The sequence below is a fragment of the Salmo salar genome, chromosome ssa22 (assembly GCF_905237065.1).
Source record: "Salmo salar chromosome ssa22, Ssal_v3.1, whole genome shotgun sequence".
Classification (NCBI taxonomy): Eukaryota; Metazoa; Chordata; class Actinopteri; order Salmoniformes; family Salmonidae; genus Salmo; species Salmo salar.
Window position 1 is genome coordinate 39,936,704 of NC_059463.1, and position 25,632 is coordinate 39,962,335.

The 25,632-nt window shown below is 42.4% G+C and overlaps 3 protein-coding genes and 1 long non-coding RNA gene across 5 annotated transcripts; 2 read left to right on the forward strand and 2 right to left on the reverse strand.

Annotated features, from left to right (window-relative positions):
* Positions 1-5,851: 5,851 nt before the first annotated feature.
* il19l (interleukin 19 like) lies at positions 5,852-7,473 on the forward strand. The gene is made up of 5 exons (XM_014167510.2): positions 5,852-6,010; positions 6,218-6,280; positions 6,507-6,659; positions 6,806-6,868; positions 7,191-7,473. The coding sequence occupies exons 1-5, from the start codon at positions 5,852-5,854 to the stop codon at positions 7,296-7,298; spliced, it is 546 nt and encodes a 181-aa protein (XP_014022985.1). The 3' UTR covers positions 7,299-7,473.
* A 3,499-nt stretch (positions 7,474-10,972) lies between these two features.
* On the reverse strand, positions 10,973-12,747 carry LOC106583518 (zinc finger protein 184). Its single transcript, XM_014167797.2, has 2 exons — positions 12,466-12,747; positions 10,973-12,326 (listed from the first exon to the last, which is right to left on the reverse strand). Exons 1-2 carry the CDS (start codon positions 12,656-12,658, stop codon positions 11,584-11,586), a joined length of 936 nt encoding a protein of 311 aa, XP_014023272.1. The 5' UTR covers positions 12,659-12,747; the 3' UTR covers positions 10,973-11,583.
* LOC106583519 (uncharacterized) lies at positions 12,699-14,734 on the forward strand. Of its 2 annotated transcripts, XR_001323537.2 has the most exons (4): positions 12,699-12,859; positions 12,987-13,032; positions 13,181-13,312; positions 13,493-14,734. It is a non-coding gene; the product is annotated as an uncharacterized lncRNA (long non-coding RNA). The 2 variants fall into 2 exon arrangements; XR_001323538.2 differs by lacking the exons at positions 12,699-12,859; positions 12,987-13,032 and having other exon boundaries at positions 13,039-13,312.
* A 1,784-nt stretch (positions 14,735-16,518) lies between these two features.
* On the reverse strand, positions 16,519-25,147 carry LOC106583517 (zinc finger and SCAN domain-containing protein 21). The gene is made up of 2 exons (XM_014167795.2): positions 24,772-25,147; positions 16,519-17,967 (listed from the first exon to the last, which is right to left on the reverse strand). The coding sequence occupies exons 1-2, from the start codon at positions 24,956-24,958 to the stop codon at positions 17,075-17,077; spliced, it is 1,080 nt and encodes a 359-aa protein (XP_014023270.1). The 5' UTR covers positions 24,959-25,147; the 3' UTR covers positions 16,519-17,074.
* Positions 25,148-25,632: the final 485 nt, after the last annotated feature.

Sequence of the window (25,632 nt, forward strand, 5' to 3'; positions counted from 1 at the left end):
ACCAAGGTGCAGCAGGAAGGTGTATACTCATCTTCTTTAATTGGTAAAAAGAAGGAAAAAAACAAACATAACACGTATACAAACACAACAAACGACACTAACAGTCCTGTCCTGTCCTGTCATGTCCTGTCATGTCCTGTCCTGTCCTGTCCTGTCCTGTCCTGTCCTGTCCTGTCCTGTCCTGTCATGTCATGTCATGTCATGTCATGTCATGTGCTCAGACACTAAACAAGGAGACAACTACCCACAAATCCCATTACAAAAACACCCCTCTTAAATAAGACCTTCAATTAGAAGCAACGAGAGGCAGCTGCTTCCAATTGAAGGTCAACCCCATTAACTAACATAGACATAGAAAGACTAGAAATAACATAGAAATAAACTAACAAGAACATAGCCCAAAAACCCCGGAACACTCTAAGCAAACACCCCTCTTACATAATACATAGCCCAACAAACCCCGAACCACATAAAACAAACACCCCCTGCCACGTCCTGACCAAACTACAATAACAAATAACCCCTTTACTGGTCAGAACGTGACAAGAGGTCTGAATACTTTCCGAAGGCACTGTAATTGTTAAGGACTGGGGAGTTTTTCAGGCAAAAAAAAAAGGAATGGAGCTAAGCACAGGCAAAATGGGTGGAGACTTGGGATTGTGGGAATGAGATGGGAGTTGGGGGTGGAGTCTCACTTTTTTAGTTTTTTCCCTTTACATACTACATCTATTATTATTTTTTTTTATCATAATGATCAATACTTTGTATGTATGTAAAACATGTTTCTATGTTTTTTATTTTTAAGTGGAAGCTCACAGGTGAATATGAACTATTACCCCCCAAAAACTAAAATAATTGGTCCCAAAAAGAGAAGAACACATGTATGCAGTCATGAGAAGTTCAGTCTACACCTGAAAAACAAAGGAAGGAAGAATGAGTCCTTGCTGAGGATGCATATGTGTCTCATATGAAGAAATATTTTAAATTCATACCGCACCATTCATTGTGCTGAAAAGGGTGTAGTTTCACAGGTCAAAATGACTGCAGAAAATGGCAGCTTCTCCACAAGCTGTCTTGGCCATCCCTGCTTACCTGGATCCTTGTGATGAGTAGTATAAAAGGTGAAACTACAGCACAAGGAAAGGAGAAAGATCATTTCCATAAGTTTTCAAATGTAAACCTCCACCCACACCTATTCACATAAGCATAAACTCACACCTATCCACGTACTGAGTGAATTAGATGACGTCCTTCAAGACTTAGGTCTAACCTTTCTCCTCATGACACGCCAGCAAAAATAAACTGATCACCCTTTGTTACTCGACAGTTGACGTAGACGCTTTCTTCCTTCTCTCTTGTTGTGCCATAGCTATGATCTTTTGCCAAGTTCTATATACTTCTATTAAATGCCAAAACATACCAGCTAATCCAGCATGAGTCCTGGAAATAACACGTTTTACAACAGTAACTGTAAGCGTCTCGTTCACTCCAGGAATCCTGTATAGCTTGGCCTTAGGGCTTAAATACCGTCAGCCCAACAGCCCAACCTTATTTGTGTCTTGAACTATGAGATCAGTCTGCTGCCAGGAAGTGGTTTAGTGAGGAAGACTCTTTTAGGGACACATTACGGTAAACCTATTCCTAGACTAAAAAGCACGTTCAATGGAGTAAATGAATGAAAGCGTTGTAAACCTTCATGTTCATGTCACAGTGAGACTGTCAAATAAAGTATAACCAAAGTGCTTTAGAGTCCAGGAGTAGTCTTTATTATTCTGGGTTCCGCAAAACTGGCCTAGAGAGTTCTAATCAGAAGTTTTCAATCTCACGAAGCTGCAATGGGCTACAATACCCTGAGGGGCCAAACAGCTTTTATTCAAGGGAACTGTAACTCACTCCCATAAACACAGTAAGGCTGACCTCTTATGGTTAGGACATGTATTACATCAATGGAAAAGGAAAGAAAAACAGCACACCCTCAAGGTGATGTGCTGACTAATTGAAGACAAACTATGCAATGAAAAAATAAAGTTTCACACTAATTTTGGTAACACTTTACTTGACACCCAGCATCATAACACGTTATGACACAGTCATAACCATGTCATAAGATTTCATAACAGCTGATATAACTTGTCATAACCTGTCATAATATGGTCATAATATTGTCATGACACATATATTTACACCTGTAGTGACATATATTGCATTATTTTATGGCTGGTTATGACACCTACATAAGAGTGACAAAACATGCCCTTATGTCAGTAATCAGTCAAAATGAAGGTGTCTTGTCCTGCTCCTGAAATCTGCTCCTGCATTCATCCCAGTCATCAGCGACAGAGCACTGGGGTAGATGCATGTCTGGCATCAATGCGTGCACAATTACAATTACAATTTAATATGGTCTATTTCAGGAAATGTTATATAACATAAACATACTGTTGATAAGTAGTTTATGGTGTCATGGAATGTTTTGCCTTGTGTGGTACGTGTTGTGGGTTTTGACAAGCTTATGTACACTACCGTTCAAAAGTTTCGGGTCACTTAGAAATGTCCTTGTTTTTGAAAGAAAAGCACATTTTTGGGCCATTAAAATAACATCAAATTGATCAGAAATACTGTGTAGACATTGTTAATGTTGTAAATGACTATTGTAGCTGGAAACAGCAGATTTCTTATGGAATATCTACATAGGCGTACAGAGGCCCATTATCAGCAACCATCCCTCTTATGTTCCAATGGCACGTTGTGTTAGTTAATCCAAGTTTATCATTTTAAAAGGCTAATTGATCATTAGAAAACCCTTTTGCAATTATGTTATCACAGCTGAAAGCTGTTGTCCTGATTAAAGAAGCAATAAAACTGGCCTTATTTAGACTAGTTGAGGATCTGGAGAATCAACATTTGTGGGTTTGATTACAGGCTCAAAATGACTAGAAACAAAGTACTTTCTTCTGAAACTTGTCAGTCTATTCTTGTTCTGAGAAATGAAAGCTATTCCATGCGAGAAATTGCCAAGAAACTGAAGATCTTGTACAACGCTGTGTACTACACCCTTCAAGGAACAGCGCAAACTGGCTATAACCAGAATAGAAAGGGGAGTAGGAGGCCCCGGTGCACAACTGAGCAAGAGGACGAGTACATTAGAGTGTCTAGTTTGAGAAACAGATGCCTCACAAGTCCTCAACTGGCAGCTTCATTAAATAGTACCCGCAAAACACCAGTCTCAACGTCAACAGTGAAGAGGCGATTCCGGGATGCTGGCCTTCTAGGCAGAGTTTCAAAGAAAAAGCCATTGGAACACAGGAGTGATGGTTGCTGATAATGGGCCTCTGTACGCCTATGTAGATATTCCATTAAAAAATCAGCCGCTTCCAGCTAAAATAGTCATTTACAACATTAACAATGTCTACACTGTATTTCTGATCAATTTGATGTTATTTTAATGGACAAAAATTAGCTTTTCTTTCAAAACAAGGACATTTCTAAGTGACCCCAAACTTTGGAATGGTAGTGTAGGTGTCATAACCAGCCATAAAATAACGCAATATATGTCACAACAGGTCTAAATATATGTGTCATGACAGTGTTATGACCATATTATGAGAGTTTGACACGTTATGTCAGCTGGTATGACATACTATGACATGGTTATGACTGTGTCATAAATGTGTTAAGTAGTGTTACCCTAAGTTTTCCTTGAACGTGGATTTATGAGGGGATGATAGCTATTGAGCCAAACCGGCAAGGAGAGATGAGTCCGCAACTTTCTTTTTTCTTTGCTCATGTATTACACCAAACATGCATCAAATGTTCTGCCCTACATTTCCTAGAGGAGCGCTGAGTCACTTCTTTACAGTTAGAGAGGAAGTACTTTTTTCTGTTATAGCAGTATATTCTGGTTCCACTGTGTGCTTTGATTTCCTGGACCTGCAGCCTGCTTCCTATAGACTTCTTCTCATCCCACATAGCTGAGCAGGTGATGGCTTCCCATAAGCACCTGTCTGGTGGGAGAACACGTCGAGAGCTACAGGCAGAAGGGTGTGACATCATACAGAGAGCTCTGCTGTGGGTGGATGGAGATTCCGTACATATTTATGTCACAAGATGACGAGATGACAATCATTCAATAATGCCATTTTCAGTTCATGGAGGAAAGAGATGCTGCTGGGAAATGTTCTGAAAATACAGCAGAGATGGAGCCAGAGCTTTCTAGCCCCAGCCCCAGCTCAAGCCTCAGCCTGAGTTCCAGCCTCACACCCAGACCCTTGGCCTTCTTGGAAGGTCAAAGAAAGTTAGGGAAGCACCTCACTGGGGCAGTGTATTGTTGTGTGCTTCATGGATGTGTTCTATTTAGGAAACAACATGGAAAGTTACTGTACGCAGAGGTGAAATTGGGGTGGAATAGCAGGGAACGGAATTCTCAAAGTGAAATGATTTTGATTTTGACAGAAACGTACAGTTGTTAGTGGTTAAGGCCTGCAATATAGTAATAATGTGGGTGCTTATATTTGTCCTAGTTCACACATGTACAAGTGTGTGTTTTTGCATCTCCCAACTCACCATGAGACACCCTTGGAGAGTGGAGTCACATCCAGGGTCAGCCATTATCAATGGCAAACCTGGAGCAATTAGAGTTAAGTGCCTTGCTCAAGGTCACATCGACAGATTGTTCACCTTGTTGGCTCAGGGATTCAAACTAGAGATGTTTTGGTTACTGGCCCAACGCTCTAACCGCTAGGCTACAGGCTGTCCATAGACAGGCTGTCCATATATATCGTTAACTGACGAGGATATATTACGCAAGCCTTGATATTAAATCCCAGAACTGTCATCAGTTCCTTCCTCTTCCTTAAAATTACTCATGTAGAGATGAGCTGTTATTCCTTCCTATGCTGCTGTATTTCCTTCTACCTATTTCTGTGTGACTGTGCATGTGAACACCTTGTGGAGTATCTGGCGAAATTCCCCTCTCTGCCCTATAAGAGCCAGACATGAGAGCCAACATGGACACAGAGGACTGCTCATCAGATAGATCGAGGACACACACACAGAGGACTGCTCATCAGAGAGATAGAGGACACACACACAGAGGACTGCTCATCAGATAGATCGAGGACACACACACAGAGGACTGCTCATCAGAGAGATAGAGGACACACACACAGACACACAGACAGGTGAGTTGGAACACCTGCCACACACCTAAGGATTTGTTGGGGGCATGTGGTCGAAGGGGGGGAAGGGGGGGGCGCATGGCGTAGAGGCCGGGGGAGATTTTGACTTGGACGCGGGGAAGACTTTTTAAATTGATTACTGGATGCTGCACTGAACTGACAATACGCTATAAACATGGATATGTCACAAATTATAAAAATGTAGCCACCGAGTCATTTCAGGAGGCTTGAAGCAGCGTTACTGTAGCAATAACTCTAAGCAATAACTTAATAACTCTAGCTAACTTAGACTGAGAAGACTTAACATGAATGTGTATGTTGTGATGTCAGTGATGCTCTATCTAAAAGTTGGACTTTTCCTTTTATCAAGTATACTTTTTACTCCATACACCTGTCAGTAAAAAATTGTTTTATAGTCACATACACCTGAAAAGTGTTGTTTTGTACAGTCTCAGCCATAGTAGTACGGCACCCCTGGAGCAAATTAGGGTTAAGTGCCTTGCTCAAGAGTACAACAACAGATTTTGTTACCTTGTCGGCTCAGGTAATCAAACCAGCAACCATTTTGGTTACTGGACCTACGCTCTAACCTCTAGGCTATGTGTTACCAGTACGTAAGGTGTGTGAGTTTACTTTCTAAGTGATGCTCTGTCTGTCTCTAGGTTGACATAGAGATGAAGCTGCTGTTAAGCCCCACCCTCCCCAGGCTCCTCTTCCTGTTAGCGTGTCTCAGTGGGTGTGGCTTGGGACATGGCACACACCTGGGAACCTGCTCTGTCACCGTACACACTCACGAACTACGCAAGCACTACACAGAGATACGGAGCTCTGTGGTGAGCACACAAACACACACACAAACACAGTCATTTCCATGTCACTGTATTAGAACAAGAAGCCTACCCTGAGGCTCTCAGTCTCTACCTCTCTTTTACTCTCTCTCTTCTCACTCTCTGTCACACTGTCTGTTTTACATATAAATATTTTATTAGAGTGAATAGAATTTTGTATTGACTGTGTTGTTGTCGGTTAAATGTGTGCAGATAGCAGCAGACAGTCAGATGGGAGTGAGACTGCTGAGGGGAGACATGATGAGTAACATACAGGTAAATTGTTCTCACTACCTTAATTTGCATATCAATGTTCTTTAAAAGGCACTCAGTCTAGTGTTGTCCATTACGGGAGGACTTTTCCTGGTGCAAAAAAACACATACATGTATCTGTACAAAAAATACAGTAAACCCTCATAACCTAGCAGCATGATATAATTTGGAACATTTCTTTAACAACGTGCTGCAGTAAATGTAACATGTAGTGTGTCCTCCCTTTCAGGAGGGGGAGCACTGTTGTTTCCTGCGTCTATTGCTGCGTTTTTATGTGGAGAGAGTGTTTGTTAGCCACGGCTTGTCTCAGCCACTGCACCGACGCTCAACCAGCGCTCTCGCTAATAGTTTCCTCACAATCAACAAGGACCTGAGGCACTGTGTAAGACACGCACACACTCAGGCATGCACACATGCACACACACATACATATTAACACACAACAGCACACATTTTACACCTAAAATCTCACACATAAACAAAAGCTACTACTATAGTTATCTAATGACATCTCTTTATGTCCTCCAGCACTGCCACTGCGGAGAAGACACCAGGAGAAAAATGGACTCCCTACAGGCCCAGTTTGACAAGGTAACTACACACACTGACATATAAATATACATATAAATATAGAGAGAGAGCGAAATAGAGAAAATACTGTTTGGCGAGTGTATGGTGAAAGAGGCTTAGACAGTCCAAGAGAGGAGAGTGAGAGAGAGGAGATGAATCAATAAGATCCAATGTTAACCTCTCTCCGCCTCTTCTCCATCCTCTCACCCTCATCTCTCCCTCCTCTCCCCCTCTTTTCTCAACCTCATCTATCCATCCTCTCCCCTCATTTATCCCTCCTCTCCCCCTCACCTCTCCATTCTACCACCCCTCATCTCTCGATCCTCAACTCTCCATCCTGTAGCTGGAGATCTACCAGGCAGCAGTAAAGGCTATAGGAGAGCTGGACTCTCTACTGGACTGGCTGGAAGAACTCAAGCACAACTCACACACAACTCACACAGACAGATAACACAGTCATATATATGTTTATATGAAAATGTGTAAAGGTTGCAGTACAGATGATATGTTACATTTCTGTTACCACATGTAATTTATTTGATGAGATAAGTTTACCTGAAAGGAATATTTATTAATGTGTGTATTCATGCTTCTGTATGTATTAAAGCAGACATATGTCAGTCTCAGATGGTTGTCTAAGTTCCAGAAATAATGGTTCTGTGATAGTATTATTAACCAGTGTGAATTTGACCAAATTGTCGATTTTCACTACAAATGACATGTACAGTGCCTTCGGAAAGTATTCAGACCCCTTGACTTTTTCCACATTTTGTTAGGTTCAACCTTATTCTAAAATGTATTAAAAAAATTTACAAAATCATCAATCCACACACAATACCCCATAATGATGAAGCAAAAACTGTTTTTTAGACATTTTTGCTAATTTATTAAAAATAAAAAATAAAAATATCACATTTACATAAGTATTCATACCCTTTACTCAGTACTTTGTTGAAGCACCGTTGGCAGCAATTACAGCCTCGAGTCTTCTTGGGTATGACGCTACAAGCTTGGCACACCTGTATTTGGGGAGTTTCTCCCATTCTTCTCTGCAGATCCTCTCAAGCTCTGTCAGGTTGGATGGGGAGCATCGCTGCACAGCTATTTTCAGGTCTCTCCAGAGATGTTTGATCGGGTTCAAGTCCGGACTCTGGCTAGGACACTCAAGGACATTCAGAGACTTGTCCCGAAGCCATTCCTGCGTTGTCTTGGCTGTGTGCTTATGGTCATAGTCCTGTTGGAAAGTGAATCTTCGCCCCAGTCTGAGGTCCTGAGCGCTCTGGAACAGGTTTTCATCAAGGATCTCTCTGTACTTTGCTCCGTTCATCTTTGCCTCGATCCTGACTAGTCTCCCAGTCCCTGCCACTAAAAAACATCCCCACAGCATGATGCTGCCACCACCATGCTTCACCGTAGGGATGGTGCCAGGTTTCCTCCAGACGTGACGCTTGGCATTCAGGCCAAAGAGTTCAATCTTGATTTTATCAGACCAGAGAATCTTGTTTCTCATGGTCTGAGTCTTTAGGTGCCTTTTGGCAAACTCCAAGCGGGCTGTCATGTGCCTTTTACTGAGGAGTGGCTTCCGCCTGGCCACTCTACCATAAAGACCTGATTGGTGGAGTGCTGCGGAGATGGTTGTCCAGAGGAACTCTAGAGCTCTGTCAGAGTGACCATTGGGTTCTCGGTCACCTCCGGTCACCTCATGTCCAACTGCTGAGGATTTCTTTGTTATTTGATCAATTTTAAAATATGACTGTAACGTAACAAAATGTGTAAAAAGTCAAGGGGTCTGAATACTTTCTGAAGGCACTGTAAGTGTGCAATTGCTGGTACCTGGGCTGTCGTCCTTAAATGTAGTTGATTATAATTTGACAGGCACCTTGCCCTCATTAAGCTCTCGGAGTGCACACTGGATGCTCTGGCCGAGGAGTAGGGTTGTTCTGAGCGTTCTGACCTTACAATGGCAGTCAAGCACCCAAGCTTACTGGCTAAATGTTGGCTAACTAGCTAACTACTTCCAGACAAATGAGAGAACACCTCACTCGGACCATTTTACTCGCCCTAGCAGAGCTGGTTAGGCTGTTTTTATGTTATCCAGAGCGTTGATTACTGTATCTGTGCTGCTGGCAACAATTTAATTACTCTTTTTTTGCCAACGTTTATTGACACTGGCCATATTCAACGGGTGTTGAACCTTCGTAAATGAATCAGTTATTCAGACGAGAGTGCTCTGATATTGGAGTAGATAGCCAGAGTGAATTTACGAACGCACCATCTGGCTGTCCCTTCGCCACAGAACGCAGTAAACGTAGTGAGCGAGGCTAAAAAAGCTGCATTCTGAAGCTGCCTTACTCAACAAAAAAAATACCAAAACAATAATACCAGAGGTGTGGAGTATGCTGCTTTATTAACTCAATCAATGATTTTGTTTACATTGTTTTCTAACTGATATGATATAATATTGTGACATGAATTAATGCGAGAAGTACACGCAAAACACCGCCATCTCCTGGATACTGTTGGTCCCAAAACAGATGCCGCTCTAAAGAAAAAAGGTATACCCAAACACGCTTCAGCCCAATTGAAACGAAAAAGGGGGGACCCGGTGCTCGACTGAGGGACTTGAAAATCCCCAAAACATTCCATACCTCAGGATACTTAAACTGGTGACTATCCGGGAGAATAAAGAAAAAGGAGCACTCTAACCCAATTGTTTGTACTGTCAATAAATCAGATTTATGCAGAAACATGTTTATTCTCCGCGATAGTCACCAGTTGAAGTATCTGGGATAAGGAATGTTTTTGGGATATGCCAATCCAACACACAGCAAAAGTTATGCAGTAATGTGAAATATCATACATCTGTACCTGATAGTATTTATAATAATAAATAAAGGTTGAGAACCTATATTTATTTGAGAGAAAAAAAATGGCCTTCTTTAACAAAGCCTGAAATGAAATCAAATTATTAAAAATAAAAAGCTTTATTTACAAGAAGCATGATATACCAATCCACTCTAAGATGCTCACAACAACATAGCATGACATTACATGGACTGGGGCAATGTCAGGTTTATGAGAAAGAACACCATGCAGTGGTGTCAAACCCACTACACAGACATTAGAGGTAATGGCAGACTAGAGCTGGTGAGGTGACACTCCAACATTTGAACAAGGAGCCTTGTTGAAACCAAATATGTGCTGCTTTCAGTACAGCTAGAAGACAGTCACTGATATGCTTTGTGTATAATTCAAAACTAAATGAGATGGCAACTACATATGCTTAAAAATGTATGGTTCTGTTAGGCACACTATTTTGGGCTTCTACAATGTTGTGCATGTTTATTCCTCAATACATTCACAATATAAAATGCCTTTGGAAAGTTTTCAGACCTGTTTACTTTTTTCACATTTTGTTGGCTACAGCCTTATTCTAAAAATGTGTTTACATTTTTTTTTTTTATCCTCATCAATCTACACACAATACCCCATAATGACAAAGCAAAAACAAGCTTGGTCTGAGTATTTAGGTGCCTTTTGGCAAACTCCAAGCAGGCTGTCATGTGCCTTTCACTGAGGAGTGGCTTCCGTCTGGTCACTCTACCATAAAGGCCTGATTGATAGAATGCTGCAGAGATGGTTGTCCTTCTGGAAGGTTCTATCTCCACAGAGGAACTCTGGATCTCTGTCAGAGTGACCATCGTGTTCTTGGTCACCTCACTGAACAAGACCCTTGTCCCCTGATTGCTCAGTTTGGGCGGGCGGCCAGCTCTAGGATGAGTCTTGGTGGTTCCAAACTTCTTCCATTTAATAACGATGGAGGCCACTGTGTTCTGGGGACCTTTAATGGTGCAGAATTTTTTTGGTACCCTTCCCCAGATCGGTGCCTCGACACAATCCTGTTTTGGAGCTCTATGGACAATTCCTTTGACCTCATGGCTTGGTTTTTGCTCTGACATGCACTGTCAACTGTGGGACCTTATATAGAAAGTATTTCCAAATCATGTCCAATCAATTGAACTTACCACAGGTGGACTCCAATCAAGTTGTAGAAACATCTAAAGGATGATCAATGGAAACAGGATGTAACTAATCTCAATTTTGAGTCTCATAGCAAAGGCTCTGAATACTTATGTAAAAAATGTATTCTTTTTTTTATTTGCTAAAATTTCAAAAAACGTGTTCTCGCTTTATCATTATGGGGTATTGTGTGTAGATTGCTAAGGATTTGTATTTACTTAATCAATTTTAGAATAAGGCTGTAACGTAACAAAATGTGGAAAAAGTCAAGGGGTCTGAATACTTTCCAAAGGCACCGTATATTTAACCAAGATCATTGACCTGATGGGTTTGTTTGTCCTGCCACTACAGGTATAAGGTAGCATGTCTTCAAATCTGAAGCACTTTCCCATCAAAATGTAAACATCCTTTATGTATATAGATAACACCAATGTACTAGTTTGCTGTGACTTTAAGGTGTAATCCAAATGGGGGACTCATATGTTGGGAAAAACTTTAAAAGCTTACTGTGTAAACTAAAAATACTAGTTCTACAAAACATACTATCCACTTTTGTGCCATGCTCAGATGGGTTATGAAACATCATCTTTTTACTATCGAAAGGTCTTACTGCACAAGTGAGAGAAAGATTTTGCCCTAAGCAGCAATGTCATGTTTCTCACTCTGTGTTCATCCTCATCCTCAGTTCTTACAAGTGAAGCATTAACCACAAAAAGTCAGCAACGTGGTTGTTCTCTGTGAATCTGTTGGTGCTGTTTTAGAAATCGTGCTGCCCTGAAGCATTTTACACACATGGGGCACTTATATGGTTTCTCACCTGTGTGAATACTAATATGTTCTTTCAGGCTAAACTTCTGAGTGAAGCATTTGCCACAATAACAACACTGATATGGTCTCTCTCCTGTATGACTCCTCATATGCTTTGCCAGGGATTTGGTGTAACCAAAGCATTTGCCACATTCTTTGCACTGATATGGTTTCTCTCCCGTGTGTATCCTCATATGGACTGTTAAGTTATGCTTGAGGCTAAAAAATTTACCACAGTCTTCACATTGATGTGGTTTCTCTCTTTTGTGAGTCACCATATGTTCTTCCAGGCATATCTTCTGGCTGAAGCATTTGCCACATTCACTACACTGATATTGTTTTTCTCCAGTGTGTGTCCTCATATGATCCCTCTCTCTGTTCTCCGCCGTTTGGGTTTGGTAAAGATGTGAGAGCTGAGGTGGGTCCTGATCACAGTCACTTTTCACAAAGGAAGGATTGTTTATGAACTCTTTGATATCAGACTCCAGCCCCTGAAGCTGCTCTTCCTCCTGACCTGTCCCAAACTCCTCCTGTTCCTCTTTAATCTGAGTGGGCTCTGGGTCCTCCTGCCCCAGACTGGTGCACCACCACTCCTGCTCACAGTGCTGCTGCTCCTCCTCTTCAGGGACAGGGAGTATTAGCTGCTGGGGATCTAAAAGGAAAAGGAAAGTCAATCAATCAATCATTATATTACAATCGATCATGACATTATTTTCAAGAAACAATTGTCTATTGGTTGTTTATTGGCAATGTGGCTTGCCTGCTTGATTGATGTGATAGTCGCTACCAACCTGCTTTATGCAAATGTATCTTTGGTTGGATAACGACATCCAGCAGCATCCGTAGACGATCGATCTCCTCCTTTGAACGGGAGATTTCTTCCTGGTACTCTGATACCGTTTTTTCTACGACCACAAATATCTCAACAGCCGCCGCTGTCAATCGCTCGGTAAGAAACACATTCAGCAGATGAAGTTTGGACATTTTGTAGAATGAACGTGTATCAGTTCCTATTGTTTAACTCACGTGGATTAGTAGTATTATGTTGTGTGTGTAAACCGTGAACCATAGACTGGGAAAGGAAAGCGGATGAACGTCACAAGAGTAGCAGAGATTGCAATACCGCCCCCTTTTGTGTGGGTTGATTACGATAATGTTGCTGTCAATGAATGGATGTCTACAAACGTAAGTGCTGTCAAAAATATGTGGAATATTAAAGAGTAAGGTTAAGTCATATTACATTTAGGATTACTCAGCGCTGCATCCATCCAAAATGTGTGGTTGGTTTGTTTATGGCTTTATCTCACTCCAGTCCGACAGGTGGCGGTATACCAATAGCGACCAATGAACAAAGAGCGGTAAGGAAGCATGCACTGTTTACTACCACATACCGTAGGACAGCATTTCTCTGGACATTTTTTTGTACACTATCATAATGTCTAAACTACATCTGCTGAATGTGTTTGTTACCGAGCAATTAACAGAAGCAGCTTTTGAAATGTTTAGGGCCGTGGTTAAAACGATATCGGAGTACGAGTAAGACATCTCCCGATCAAAGAAAGAGATCGAACGTCTACAAAGGCTAACGTTACTAACGTTAGATGTCATCACACAGCCTGACATAGTAATATAAAGCAGGTCTGTAGCGTATACTGATGTTTCCATAACTTTTTACCTTCACATATCATAAAGACGTTTCAGATAAACCATACAATATTGTGACCAGACGTGCATGTGCGCAGTCGGATCTTCAGTGTCAGATGAAAATAACTATATATCATAATATAGTTCGAGATATTTATTTTTTCATCTCTACAGATCCCCAGCAGCTAGTAACTCTCACTGTCCGAGAAGCAGAAGTTCCCCCTGAGGAGCAGCACTGTGAGCAGGAGTGGATCCCAGGTCTGGGGCAGGAGGACCCAGAGCCAACACAGGTTGAAGAGGAACAGGAGTTGTTTGGGATTGGTCAGGAGAAAGAGCAGATTCAGAGGCTGGAGTCTGATACCAAAGATTCATATTAACTTCTCCCTTTGTGAAAAGTGATTGGGATCAGTACCCACCCCAGCCCTCAAGTATTCACCAAACCCAAACCGTGGAGAATGACTTACTACCCACTAAAACAACAGAAGAGATCCAAATAGAACATGGAGAGGGCTATGGAGTATCAGAACCAAACAGTGAATTACAGCCCCTCTCCAGTAAATTCAGACTGTTCTCCAGCTCAGAATAAAAACAGTGAATGTGTCGATAGTTGTACATCAACTCTGAGAAAACAAAAGATCTCTGGGGAGAAACCGTTTAACTGCCATGTGTGCAGTAAATGTTTCCTTACAGAGGAATACTGTCAAAGACATGCAAATACATACAGGGGATAAATATTTGGGACAAAATAACTTTTGACTAATAGAAGTGAAATACTTATTCAAATTGGGGAACTTGATACATTTCATGCTTTCATTTTTAAATGACAAAACATATGAAAATGCCCTCAAATATAAAGGTGACATTCTGTACTGTCGCCTCATATGGAACATTTGATCCCAAATACAAAATGCTGGCGTATGGAGCCGATATTAAAATGTGAGCTTCACTGTCCAATACATGGAGGGAAGTGGACATGCTCACATGCTGACCATATACATGCTTACTGTGTGACCAGTTTTATAGCTCAGAATAGACTAAACATCCACCAGCTAGTTCACACAGGGGAGAAGTTTTTTAGCTGCAATGGGTGTGGCAAATCTTTCCCTAGGAAGGGATATTGACATACATATGAGGATACACATATGGTAAAGAACTGTGTTGCCGTGTTTGGCATAAAGGCTTCCATCAAACAGAGCATATGAAGACAAGACCCAAGGCTGGAGGTGCTCTGTGAGGGAAATAGGATTCAGTCAGAATATCTGAAGGAACAGTTTAACAATGTAGGACATTCTCCTCATGTCACTACTGTTAGTTGATTTAATCTAATGTATTGATTGATGAATGAGGGTAATTGACAATTTGCTATTTTTGTGTCCAAGGATAATATTTTATATATAAAAAACAATCTTATTACAACACATTTCTATATGTTCTCTTCTGTTTGGCACTGTATAAATGTATCACAAAGAATGATACATTTGTACAGTTTTTGCATATCAAAAGGGTGAAAATATATTGGGCAACTGTCCACGGTTGAATTTGAACAACTAAAATGGGATATTGGTGTCGTTCATAAGAAAACTGCAAGTATTGACACTTGTCCATACAGTTAATAAGAAAGAAAAAAAAGTTCAGCCTTAAAAAAAAAAAAGACGCCTTCATCCAGCAAGGAGAGGGCTGCACGTCACAGGTCACAGGTCACGGATAAATTCTGATCCTCTAGCAACGGAGGAATACCTTGCCAAGAGAAGAGTATGGTAGCATTTTCTGAATTTCATTGTACATTTCAACTTTAGTTAATTGTATGGTCAGTGTAGAGTGATTTACATCTGGTATCAGTTATTGTTTTGCTTTTAGTTATCAAAGAAGGGCTCAAGGGAAGAAGGATCAACCTCCAATGGAATTGATGTCCGAAACAGCCAGGGAACAGTGGAGGGCAACAAATGCTCTTATGGACCAAAGCGGGACCTTCAACCAGAGTAGTCCTCAGTCTCAACACATGACAAAGCAAAGAAAAGTGCAGATTGCAGAAACAATGCAAAAGAAACAACTACGGAGGGTTAAACAGAAATTGCAACAAAGCAAAAGGGGGAGAAATTCCCAAAATATTTATAGAGGTCAAACAAAACCAGAAAGCAAGTAAGCATACAATAGAGGAAAAAAACTATTTGGAGAAAAAAAGTTGAGTTATGAAAACAGTGGGATGAAAACAGTCACCTGCTGTTTAAAATACTGTAACCAAAAACAATGTCAAAGTTCAGAGCAGAGGTCTTGTTTAACCTCACAGAACTGCAGCATTCAATGAATGGGTGAGCTCTCCATGTTGTACAGGCAGGCAGTTAGTCACACATTCAGTTATATAAAATGGGCACAAACACTTGTACCTGTTATAAGGCTAACCTGAAAGTGCAAATTGTGAGGGCTCATGCCAGTGTCCTGTGTGGAAAACGATTTTAAACATCATTCATGTAAAAACACCAAGTTTCTGGGAAGAAACCATTTCAGTGTCAAGATTGTGGTAAACATTTCAGTCGAAAAGGAAGCTTGCAGATGCATGCGGACACACACGAAGGAGAAGCTGCATCGTTGCCATATTTGTGGAAAGAGCTTCCCTGACCACACGTATGACGAGTCAGAGGGTTGAAACCACATCGCTGTGATGAATGTCACAAGGTCTCCGCTGAGTGAAGCCCTGACCGTGCATATGAAGACTCACCTAGAGGAGAAACCGCATCCGTGCCATGAATGCAGCAGACTTCAATCAGATGGGATCACTTAGAAGGTATATGAGCTTGTTTCAAACTGGAGGAATCATGATTTGCGTGGGGAAAATGTGTCAGTTTAAACTAGATTGAAAGATACTAACTGATATCTAAACATACATACTGTATCTCAGAGGCACTGCTTTAGGTTGAAATTGGTAGTCACACACGGTGCTTCCCATCCCATACACACAATGCTACCCACCCACCCCACACACACACACACACACACAGTGCTACTCACCCACCCCACACACAGCTACCCATCCACGGTGCTACCCCCCCACACACACATTGATACCCACACACGGTGCCCCCCCCACACACACACACACGGTGCCCCCCCCACACACACACACGGTGCTACCCACACACGGTGCCCCCCCCACCACACACAGTACTGCAGCCTGAATGGTAGAAGATAAAATAATCCTGATCTTAAAACATTTGACCAATTATTTATTAAAAACAGTTAACATTCAGTACAGAACACTACATTTTTACACAGTAATTTCATCAGGGATAACTGTCAAGACCCTAATAGGATAGTCATACAGCCCAGCAGTCATGTCCAAGTCCTAAGGGGAAATAGATGAGGATGATCAAATTAATTGATTGGTCTGCATCTACTAAAACAGGTGATATCCTCTGCTTCCTGTAAAATGTGTAGTGTAATTACAAAAACAACAACATCAGTGAACATATATATAGCTACTAGCAGTATTCATATCCTCATGCTGGCACTGAACCAAGCATGGCTTCAGATGATGACGCATGCAGCAACACAATCACATGGATCAGTGAAAAACAGTAACATTTTCATTACTCAAAGTTATTCCCATTCCCCACTGTATTGTAATGCATTGTTCAAACATCAATCACTGATTCTTCTAGTGTTTTAAATCCTGGCCAATAATTAAACTGCCCAGATTTACATGTCACTCTCCTTCTGTGCTCAGAACTTAATTTCGAGAGAGCGTAAATGTCTCTGCTGTTAACGTTTTGACCGAGCCATTTTCCAGCCATGCGGTCTCTCCCCTGGGTGAATTTTAAAGTGAGTGTTCAGGTGAGCCGACTGATTGAAACATTTCCCACAGATGTGACAGCGGAAGGGCTTCTCTCCAGTGTGAATGCGGTGGTGCCTCCTCAACATGCTGATGGTTGTAAAGCCTTTTCTGCACACAGAGCAGCTGAATGGTCTTTCCTTGGTGTGCCATCGCATGTGGACCTCTAACTGACAGGAGAAACTGAAGCATTTCCCGCACTCTCTGCAACGATACACTCTCTGTATGCCCTGGGGTTGATAGGGGGATCTCTGTTGAGGCAGCTTTGAGGTGTTCTGGCCTCTAACATCTATGTGTAGACCGATACTTTCTCTTTCATATGCACTGCTTGTTCCCTGTGGATGTGGGGCCTTATATCCTGAGAGTCCTTCTCTCTGAATTCTATTGTTGATATTGGGTTGGGCACCGTTTTCACTCGAAGCTGCAAGACAGTCGGAATTCACGTTGAAGATGGTCTGTAAGTCACTGGTTGGTTCTGATGTGCTGTAGCCTTCTTCATTTTCTATTTTGATCTGCTTAGAAGATATGGTTCTGGCTAAAGAGTCTCCTCTGATGTCCACAGTTTGGGTATGTAGAAGATGTGAAGGCTGAGCTGGGTCCTGATCACAGTTACTTTTAACAAAGGGAGCAGTTAATATGGACTCTCCTTTGGTATCAGACTCCAGACCCTGAAGCTGGTCTTCCTCCTGGCTGATTCTGAGCTCCTGTTCCTCTTTAACCTGTGTGGGCTCTGGGTCCTGGCCCAGACCGGGGCTCCACTCCTGCTCACAGTGCTGCTGCTCAGGGGAAGATGCATCTTCAGTGAGATGGATAGCATGGTGGTCTAGAGGGAAAGGAAAGGAAGAAAGTCAGCTGAAGGCAATTCTATCTTGTCATACATGTACTGTGGTGCTATGTGTAGCCTGCATGTGAACCAGAATCTGGGTTTACAGGAGACGTTGAATATGGAGATTCTCCTTTAAGCCCAGGAAGCAGCCATTCAACTTGCTATTCACCAGCTTTGCAAGCCTAAATGTCAAAATACATTCGGTACTTACCAAAGACAAGTGTGGCAGAGCAACCATTGTCATTACTGCCTTTACGTCCAGTATGTACTTCCAAAAAAGTTCTAAATAAAAAGTTAAATGCAACTGAAAAAAAATGGCTTGTCTGGAAAGAATCTAAGAATTGTTTTTGACCATGTGCCAGATCTACCTCTTCTGCACCGCCAGTAAAATCACTCAGTCTATCTAGAAATATAGAATCCTTGTCTACTTACATAAAATATTATTGCATTCCGTGTAATATATGGGTGAAACAACAGATTGATATGACGTTCAAACTGTTGTCGGTGACAAAATCAATGACCTTTCCTGCTGCTGGATCAGCCGACCTGCGTGTGGCAGTAATGAGTGATTTTATTGGAGGCGTAGAAGAGTGGATGATTTGGCCAAAAACAATACACTTACACGGAACCCAAACCGTCTGCACGCGTGCGCCATCGTGCACTATCGTGCATAAATGTATTTTGTCCCCCCTACACCAAAGGCGATCACGACACGCAGGTTAAAATATCAAAACAAACTCTGAACCAATGACATTAATTTGGGGACAGGTTAAAAAGCATTAAACATGTATGGCAATTTAGCTAGTTAGCTTGCACTTGCTAGCTAATTTGTCCTTTTTAGCTAGCTTGCTGTTGCTAGCTAATTTGTCCTGGGATACAAACATTGAGTTGTTATTTTACCTGAAACGCACAAGGTCCTCTACTCCGACAATTAATCCTCACATAAAACGGTCAACCGAATCGTTTCTAGTATCTCTCCTCCTTCCAGGCTTTTTCATCTTTGAACTTATATGGTGATCGGCATCTACACTTTCATAGTATTACCACGACAACCAGCAAAACATTTCATCTTTCAATCACCCACGTGGGTATAACCAATGAGGAGATGGCATGTGGGTACCAGCTTCTATAAACCAATGAGGAAATGGGAGAGGCAGGACTTGCAGCACGTCAGAAATAGGAATTACTTCTATTTTAGCCCTTGGCAACGTAGACGCTCGTTGGCACGTGCGAGCAGTGTGGGTGCAATAATTGAATAACATGGATTTCTACATTTATTTTGCGATGCTCGCGCAGGCAAAATAAATTTAGAAATCCATGTAGAAGGTGTGGTCAGCCTATAATGCTGCATTTAGACAGTCAGCCCAATACTGGTCTTTTTTCACTAATTGGTCTTTTGACCAATCAGATTGGCTCTGAAAAAGATATGGCCTCCCAAGTGGCGCAGCGGTCTAAAAATGTTTTTATCAAACTATTTGTCACAAGCGTCAAATACAACAAGTGTAGACCTTACTGTGAAATGCTTACTTACAAGCCCTTAACCAACAGTGCAGTTCAAGAAGAGTTAAGAAAATATTTACCAAATAAACTAAAGTTAAAAAATTAAAAGTAACACAATAACATAACAATAACGAGGCTATATACAGGGGGTACCGGTACCGAGTCAGTGTGCGGGGGTACAGGTTAGTTGAAGTAATTTGTACATGTAGGTAGGGGTGAAGTGACTATGCATAGATAATGAACAGTGAGTAGCAGCAGTGTGCAAAACAAATGGGGGGGGGGGGGGGTCAATGTAATAGTCCGGTGGCCATCTGATTAATTGTTCAGCAGTCTTATGGCTTGGGGGTAGAATCTGTTAAGGAACCTTTTGGTCCTAGACTTGGCGCTCCAGTACCGCTTGCCGTGCGGTAGCAGAGAAAACAGTCTGGGAGACTGGAGTAACTGACAATTTTACAGGAGTCTCTGACACTGCCTATGTACACTGCTCAAAAAAATAAAGGGAACACTTAAACAACACAATGTAACTCCAAGTCAATCACACTTCTGTGAACTCAAACTGTCCACTTAGGAAGCAACACTGATTGACAATACATTTCACATGCTGTTGTGCAAATGGAATAGACAACAGGTGGAAATTATAGGCAATTAGCAAGACACCCCCAATAAAGGAGTGGTTCTGCAGGTGGTGACCACAGACCACTTCTCAGTTCCTATGCTTCCTGGCTGATGTTTTGGTCACTTTTGAATGCTGGAGGTGCTTTCACTCTAGTGGTAGCATGAGACGGAGTCTACAACCCACACAAGTGGCTCAGGTAGTGCAGCTCATCCAGGATGGCACATCAATGCGAGCTGTGGCAAGAAGGTTTGCTGTGTCTGTCAGCGTAGTGTCCAGAGCATGGAGGCGCTACCAGGAGACAGGCCAGTATATCAAGAGATGTGGAAGAGGCCGTAGGAGGGCAACAACCCAGCAGCAGGACCGCTACCTCCGCCTTTGTGCAAGGAGGAGCAGCACTGCCAGAGCCCTGCAAAATGACCTCCAGCAGGCCACAAATGTGCATGTGTCTGCTCAAACGGTCATAAAACAGATTCCATGAGGGTGGTATGAGGGCCCGACGTCCACAGGTGGGGGTTGTGCTTACAGCCCAACACCGTGCAGGACGTTTGGCATTTGCCAGAGAACACCAAGATTGGCAAATTCGCCACTGGCGCCCTGTGCTCTTCACAGATGAAAGCAGGTTCACACTGAGTTCATGTGACAGACGTGACAGAGTCTGGAGACGCCGTGGAGAACGTTCTGCTGCCTGCAACATCCTCCAGCATGACCGGTTTGGTGGTGGGTCAGTCATGGTGTGGGGTGGCATTTCTTTGGGGGGGCCGCACAGCCCTCCATGTGCTCGCCAGAGATAGCCTGACTGCCATTAGGTACCGAGATGAGATCCTCAGACCCCTTGTGAGACCATATGCTGGTGCGGTTAGCCCTGGGTTCCTCCTAATGCAAGACAATGCTAGACCTCATGTGGCTGGAGTGTGTCAGCAGTTCCTGCAAGAGGAAGGCATTGATGCTATGGACTGGCCCGCCCGTTCCCCAGACCTGAATCCAATTGAGCACATCTGGGACATCATGTCTCGCTCCATCCACCAATGCCACGTTGCACCACAGACTGTCCAGGAGTTGGCGGATGCTTTAGTCCAGGTCTGGGAGGAGATCCCTCAGGAGACCATCTGCCACCTCATCAGGAGCATGCCCAGGCATTGTAGGGAGGTCATACAGGCACGTGGAGGCCACACACACTACTGAGCATCATTTTGACTTGTTTTAAGGACATTACATCAAAGTTGGATCAGCCTGTAGTGTGGTTTTCCACTTTAATTTTGAGTGTGACTCCAAATCCAGACCTCCATGGGTTGATAAATTGGATTTCCATTGATTATTTTTGTGTGATTTTGTTGTCAGCACATTCAACTATGGAAAGAAAAAAGTATTTAATAAGATTATTTCATTCATTCAGATCTAAGATGTGTTATTTTAGTGTTCCCTTTATTTTTTTGAGGAGTGTATATACAGTATCTCACCAAAGTGAGTACACCCCTCACATTTTTGTAAATATTTGAGTACATCTTTTCATGTGACAACACTGAAGAAATGACACTTTGCTACAATGTAAAGTAGTGAGTGTACAGCTTGTATAACAGTGTAAATTTGCTGTCCCCTCAAAATAACTCAACACACAGCCATTATTGTCTAAACCGCTGGCATCAAAAGTGAGTACACCCCTAAGTGAAAATATCCAAATTGGGCCCAATGTGTCAATATATTGTGTGGCCACCATCATTTTCCAGCACTGCCTTAACCCTCTTGGGCATGGAGTTCACCAGAGCTTCACAGGTTGCCACTGGAGTCCTCTTCCACTCCTCCATGACGACATCACGGAGCTGGTGGATGTTAGAGACCTTGCACTCCACCTTCCGTTTGAGGATGCCCCACAGATGCTCAACAGGGTTTAGGTCTGGAGACATGCTAGGCCAGTCCATCACCTTTACCCTCAGCTTCTTTAGCAAGGCAGTGGTCGTCTTGGAGGTGTGTTTGGGGTCGTTATCATGTTGGAATACTGCCCTGCGGTCCAGTCTCCGAAGGGAGGGGATCATGCTTTGCTTCAGTATGTCACAGTACATGTTGGCATTCATAGTTCCCTCAATGAACTGTAGCTCCCCAGTGCCGGCACCACTCATGCAGCCCCAGACCATGACACTCCCACCACCATGCTTGACTGTAGGCAAGACACACTTGTCTTTGTACTCCTCACCTGGTTGCCGCCACACACGCTTGACACCATCTGAACCAAATAAGTTTATCTTGGTCTCATCAGACCACAGGTTCCAGTAATCCATGTCCTTAGTCTGCTTGTCTTCAGCAAACTGTTTGTGGGCTTTCTTGTGCATCATCTTTAGAAGAGGCTTCGTTCTGGGACAACAGTCATGCAGACCAATTTGATGCAGTGTGCGGCGTATGGTCTGAGCACTGACAGGCTGACCCCCCACCCCTTCAACCTCTGCAGCAATGTCGGCAGCACCCATACGTCTATTTCCCAAAGACAACCTCTGGATATGACGCTGAGCACGTGCACTCAACTTCTTTGGTCGACCATGGCGAGGCCTGTTCTGAGTGGAACCCGTCCTGTTAAACCGCTGTATGGTCTTGGCCACCGTGCTGCAGCTCAGTTTCAGGGTCTTGGCAATCTTCTTATAGCCCAGGCCATCTTCATGTAGAGCAACAATTCTTTTTTTCAGATCCTCAGAGTTCTTTGCCATGAGGTACCATGTTGAACTTCCAGTGACCAGTCAGTATGAGGGAGTGTGAGAGCGATGACACCAAATTTAACACACCTGTTCCCCATTCACACCTGAGACCTTGTAACACTAACGAGTTAAATGACACCGGGGAGGGAAAATGGCTAATTGGGCCCAATTTGGACATTTTCACTTAGGGGTGTACTCACTTTTGTCACCAGCGGTTTAGACATTAATGGCTGTGTGTTGAGTTATTTTGAGGGGACAGCAAATTTACACTGTTATACAAGCTGTACACTCACTACTTTACATTGTAGCAAAGTGTCATTTCTTCAGTGTTGTCACATGAAAAGATATACACAAATATTTACAAAAATGTGAAGGGTGTACTCACTTTTGTGAGATACTGTAGGTCCTGGATGACAGGAAGCTTGGCCCCAGTGATGTACTAGGCCGTACGCACTACCCTCTGTAGCGCCTTATGGTCAGATGCCGAGCAGTTGCCATACCGGGCGGTGATGCAACCGGTCAGGATTTTATTTAATTTTTTATTTCACCTTTATTTAACCAGGTAGGCCAGTTGAGAACAAGTTCTCATTTACAACTGCAACCTGGCCAAGATAAAGCAAAGCAGTGCAACAAAAACAACACATGGGCTAAACAAACGTACAGTCAATAACACAATAGAAAAATCTGTATACAAATTAAGTAAGGAGGTAAGGCAATAAATATGCCAATTGCGGCGAAGTAATTACAATTTAGCAATTTACACTGAAGTGATATGTGCAGATGAGGATGTGCAAGTAGAAATAATGGTGTGCAAAAGAGCAGAAAAACAAAAACAAATATTGGGATGAGGTAGGTAGTTGGTTGGGGTATTTACAGATGGGCTGTGTACAGCTGCAGTAATCGGTAAGCTACTCTGACAGCTGACGCTTAAAGTTAGTGAGGGAGATAAGTCTCCAACTTCAGTGATTTTTGTGTTGGCTTTGGGGATGACCAGTGAAATATACCTGCTGGAGTGTGTGCTATGGGTGGGTGTTGCTATGGTGACCAGTGAGCTGAGAAGGTGGAGCTTTACCTTCGATTTTACCTAGCAAAGACTTATAGATGACCTGGAGCCAGTGGGTTTGGCGACGAATATGTAGCGAGGTTGCAGTGGTGGGTAGTATATGTGGCTTTGGTGGCAAAACGGATGGCGGATAGACTGCATCCAATTTGCTGAGTAGTGTGTTGGAGGCTATTTTGTAAATTATATCGCCGAAGTCAAGGATCGGTAGGATGGTCAGTTTTACGAGGGTATGTTTGGCAGCATGAGTGAAGGAGGCATTTGGGAAACATAGATCAAGGAGAGCAAGCAGGATTTTCATCCAGCACTATTTTAAAGAGTTCACCAAAATACTAAATGTGTGTGTCCTTACCTTGAAAGCAGTCTACGACAAAACTGCAATCTATGATTTGGTTACCCACTGCCATCAACCATTAATATTAGTATTTCCTGTGCAGAGCATTCTCACTGACCTTCCCACTGTTTCCTCATCTAATTTCATTACTGAATTTTTTTTTTTTTTAAGTGTCAAACCACCTAAAGAATAAAAAAAAAAGCCATACTTTTAATTCCATCCCCCCCAAAACCTAAAAGTAACAATGTCGTAGAATTTTGAGTGTTCATTTATTGTTTAAAGCATTCTGAATACAGCTGACCTGTTGTTGTTTTTTTACCCTGGTCATAGGCCTAAACCATGTCGAAATACATAGAATTACAGGAGATTAGCTTTAAAACAGTAACATTTCACAGGCCCCGTCTAGGCAAAATCTCACTCCAAGCTTTCTTCAAAGTTGGCAGCACTGTGGTCGGCTTTTCATATTCTCAGGCTAGTGTAACGTTAGTCCATTAGAACAATTCTGGTATTTTGTATAGATTTATTTGTGGAGTCTAGCAACAACCAAAACAATTCCCTCGTTTTGAGAAATAAAAGTAGGTTCATATCCTAGCGTTACTTAGCTAGTTACCTGTTTGAAGTAGAACGCGCTGAACAGCGATATCCAGCAGCTTTCGGAGACGATTGTTCTCCTCCTTGGAGCGAACGATTTCTGTCTGGTACTCAACTATAGTACCCTTCACAGCCCCAAATATCTCCTCGGCAGCCGCGGTTAATCTCTTCGTAAGAAATATATTCAACAATTCCAATTTTGTCATTTTGTCTGCTGTGCGAGTAGTACCACAAATGAAAGATGTTACTTATCTTTCAGGTAGTATTATTATTTTTAACAATCCACCATCTTTGTTTATAGCTATCTAGTTTCACGAATGTGACGACACAGATAAAACAATGAGCCAGATATTTCACCGGATGTATAAATGTGAAGCATCCAGTTGGCGTTTCCACTTACTACCAAATCTGATAATGAGAGGAAACCCAGTGGCCGGCAGTGGGAGAAGATGGAGGGAGATGGGTTTTGGACGACATTCTGCAAATGTTCTCATCGATGAAACATTTGATCTACATAGTTTTATTTTTCCAAAACTAGAATCTGTTACGAACAGAGTGGACTAATCTTTGTAGACTTTGCCATAGTTTTTAAAAAATCGTTTTTTAGGAGCGCAAGGGCGTATTGAGCTATTGCACACGCGCACTTCAGAGTAGGCGTTCTCTTACGGAAACATGCAAGGACATGCTAGCTCTGCCTATATCCTTGCTTGTTCTGGCTACTTTGATTAATTTGTTCCCATTGGAAACGCAGGCCATGGTCTATCTTGATTTATAAAAAATCTTCGGCTACGATTCGTCTGATATTTCTGCTCAGATAGCACTGACCAAACTTTAGAGCGCCGTCTACTGTATCGGAGGGGAAACCAATTTGTATTGAAAA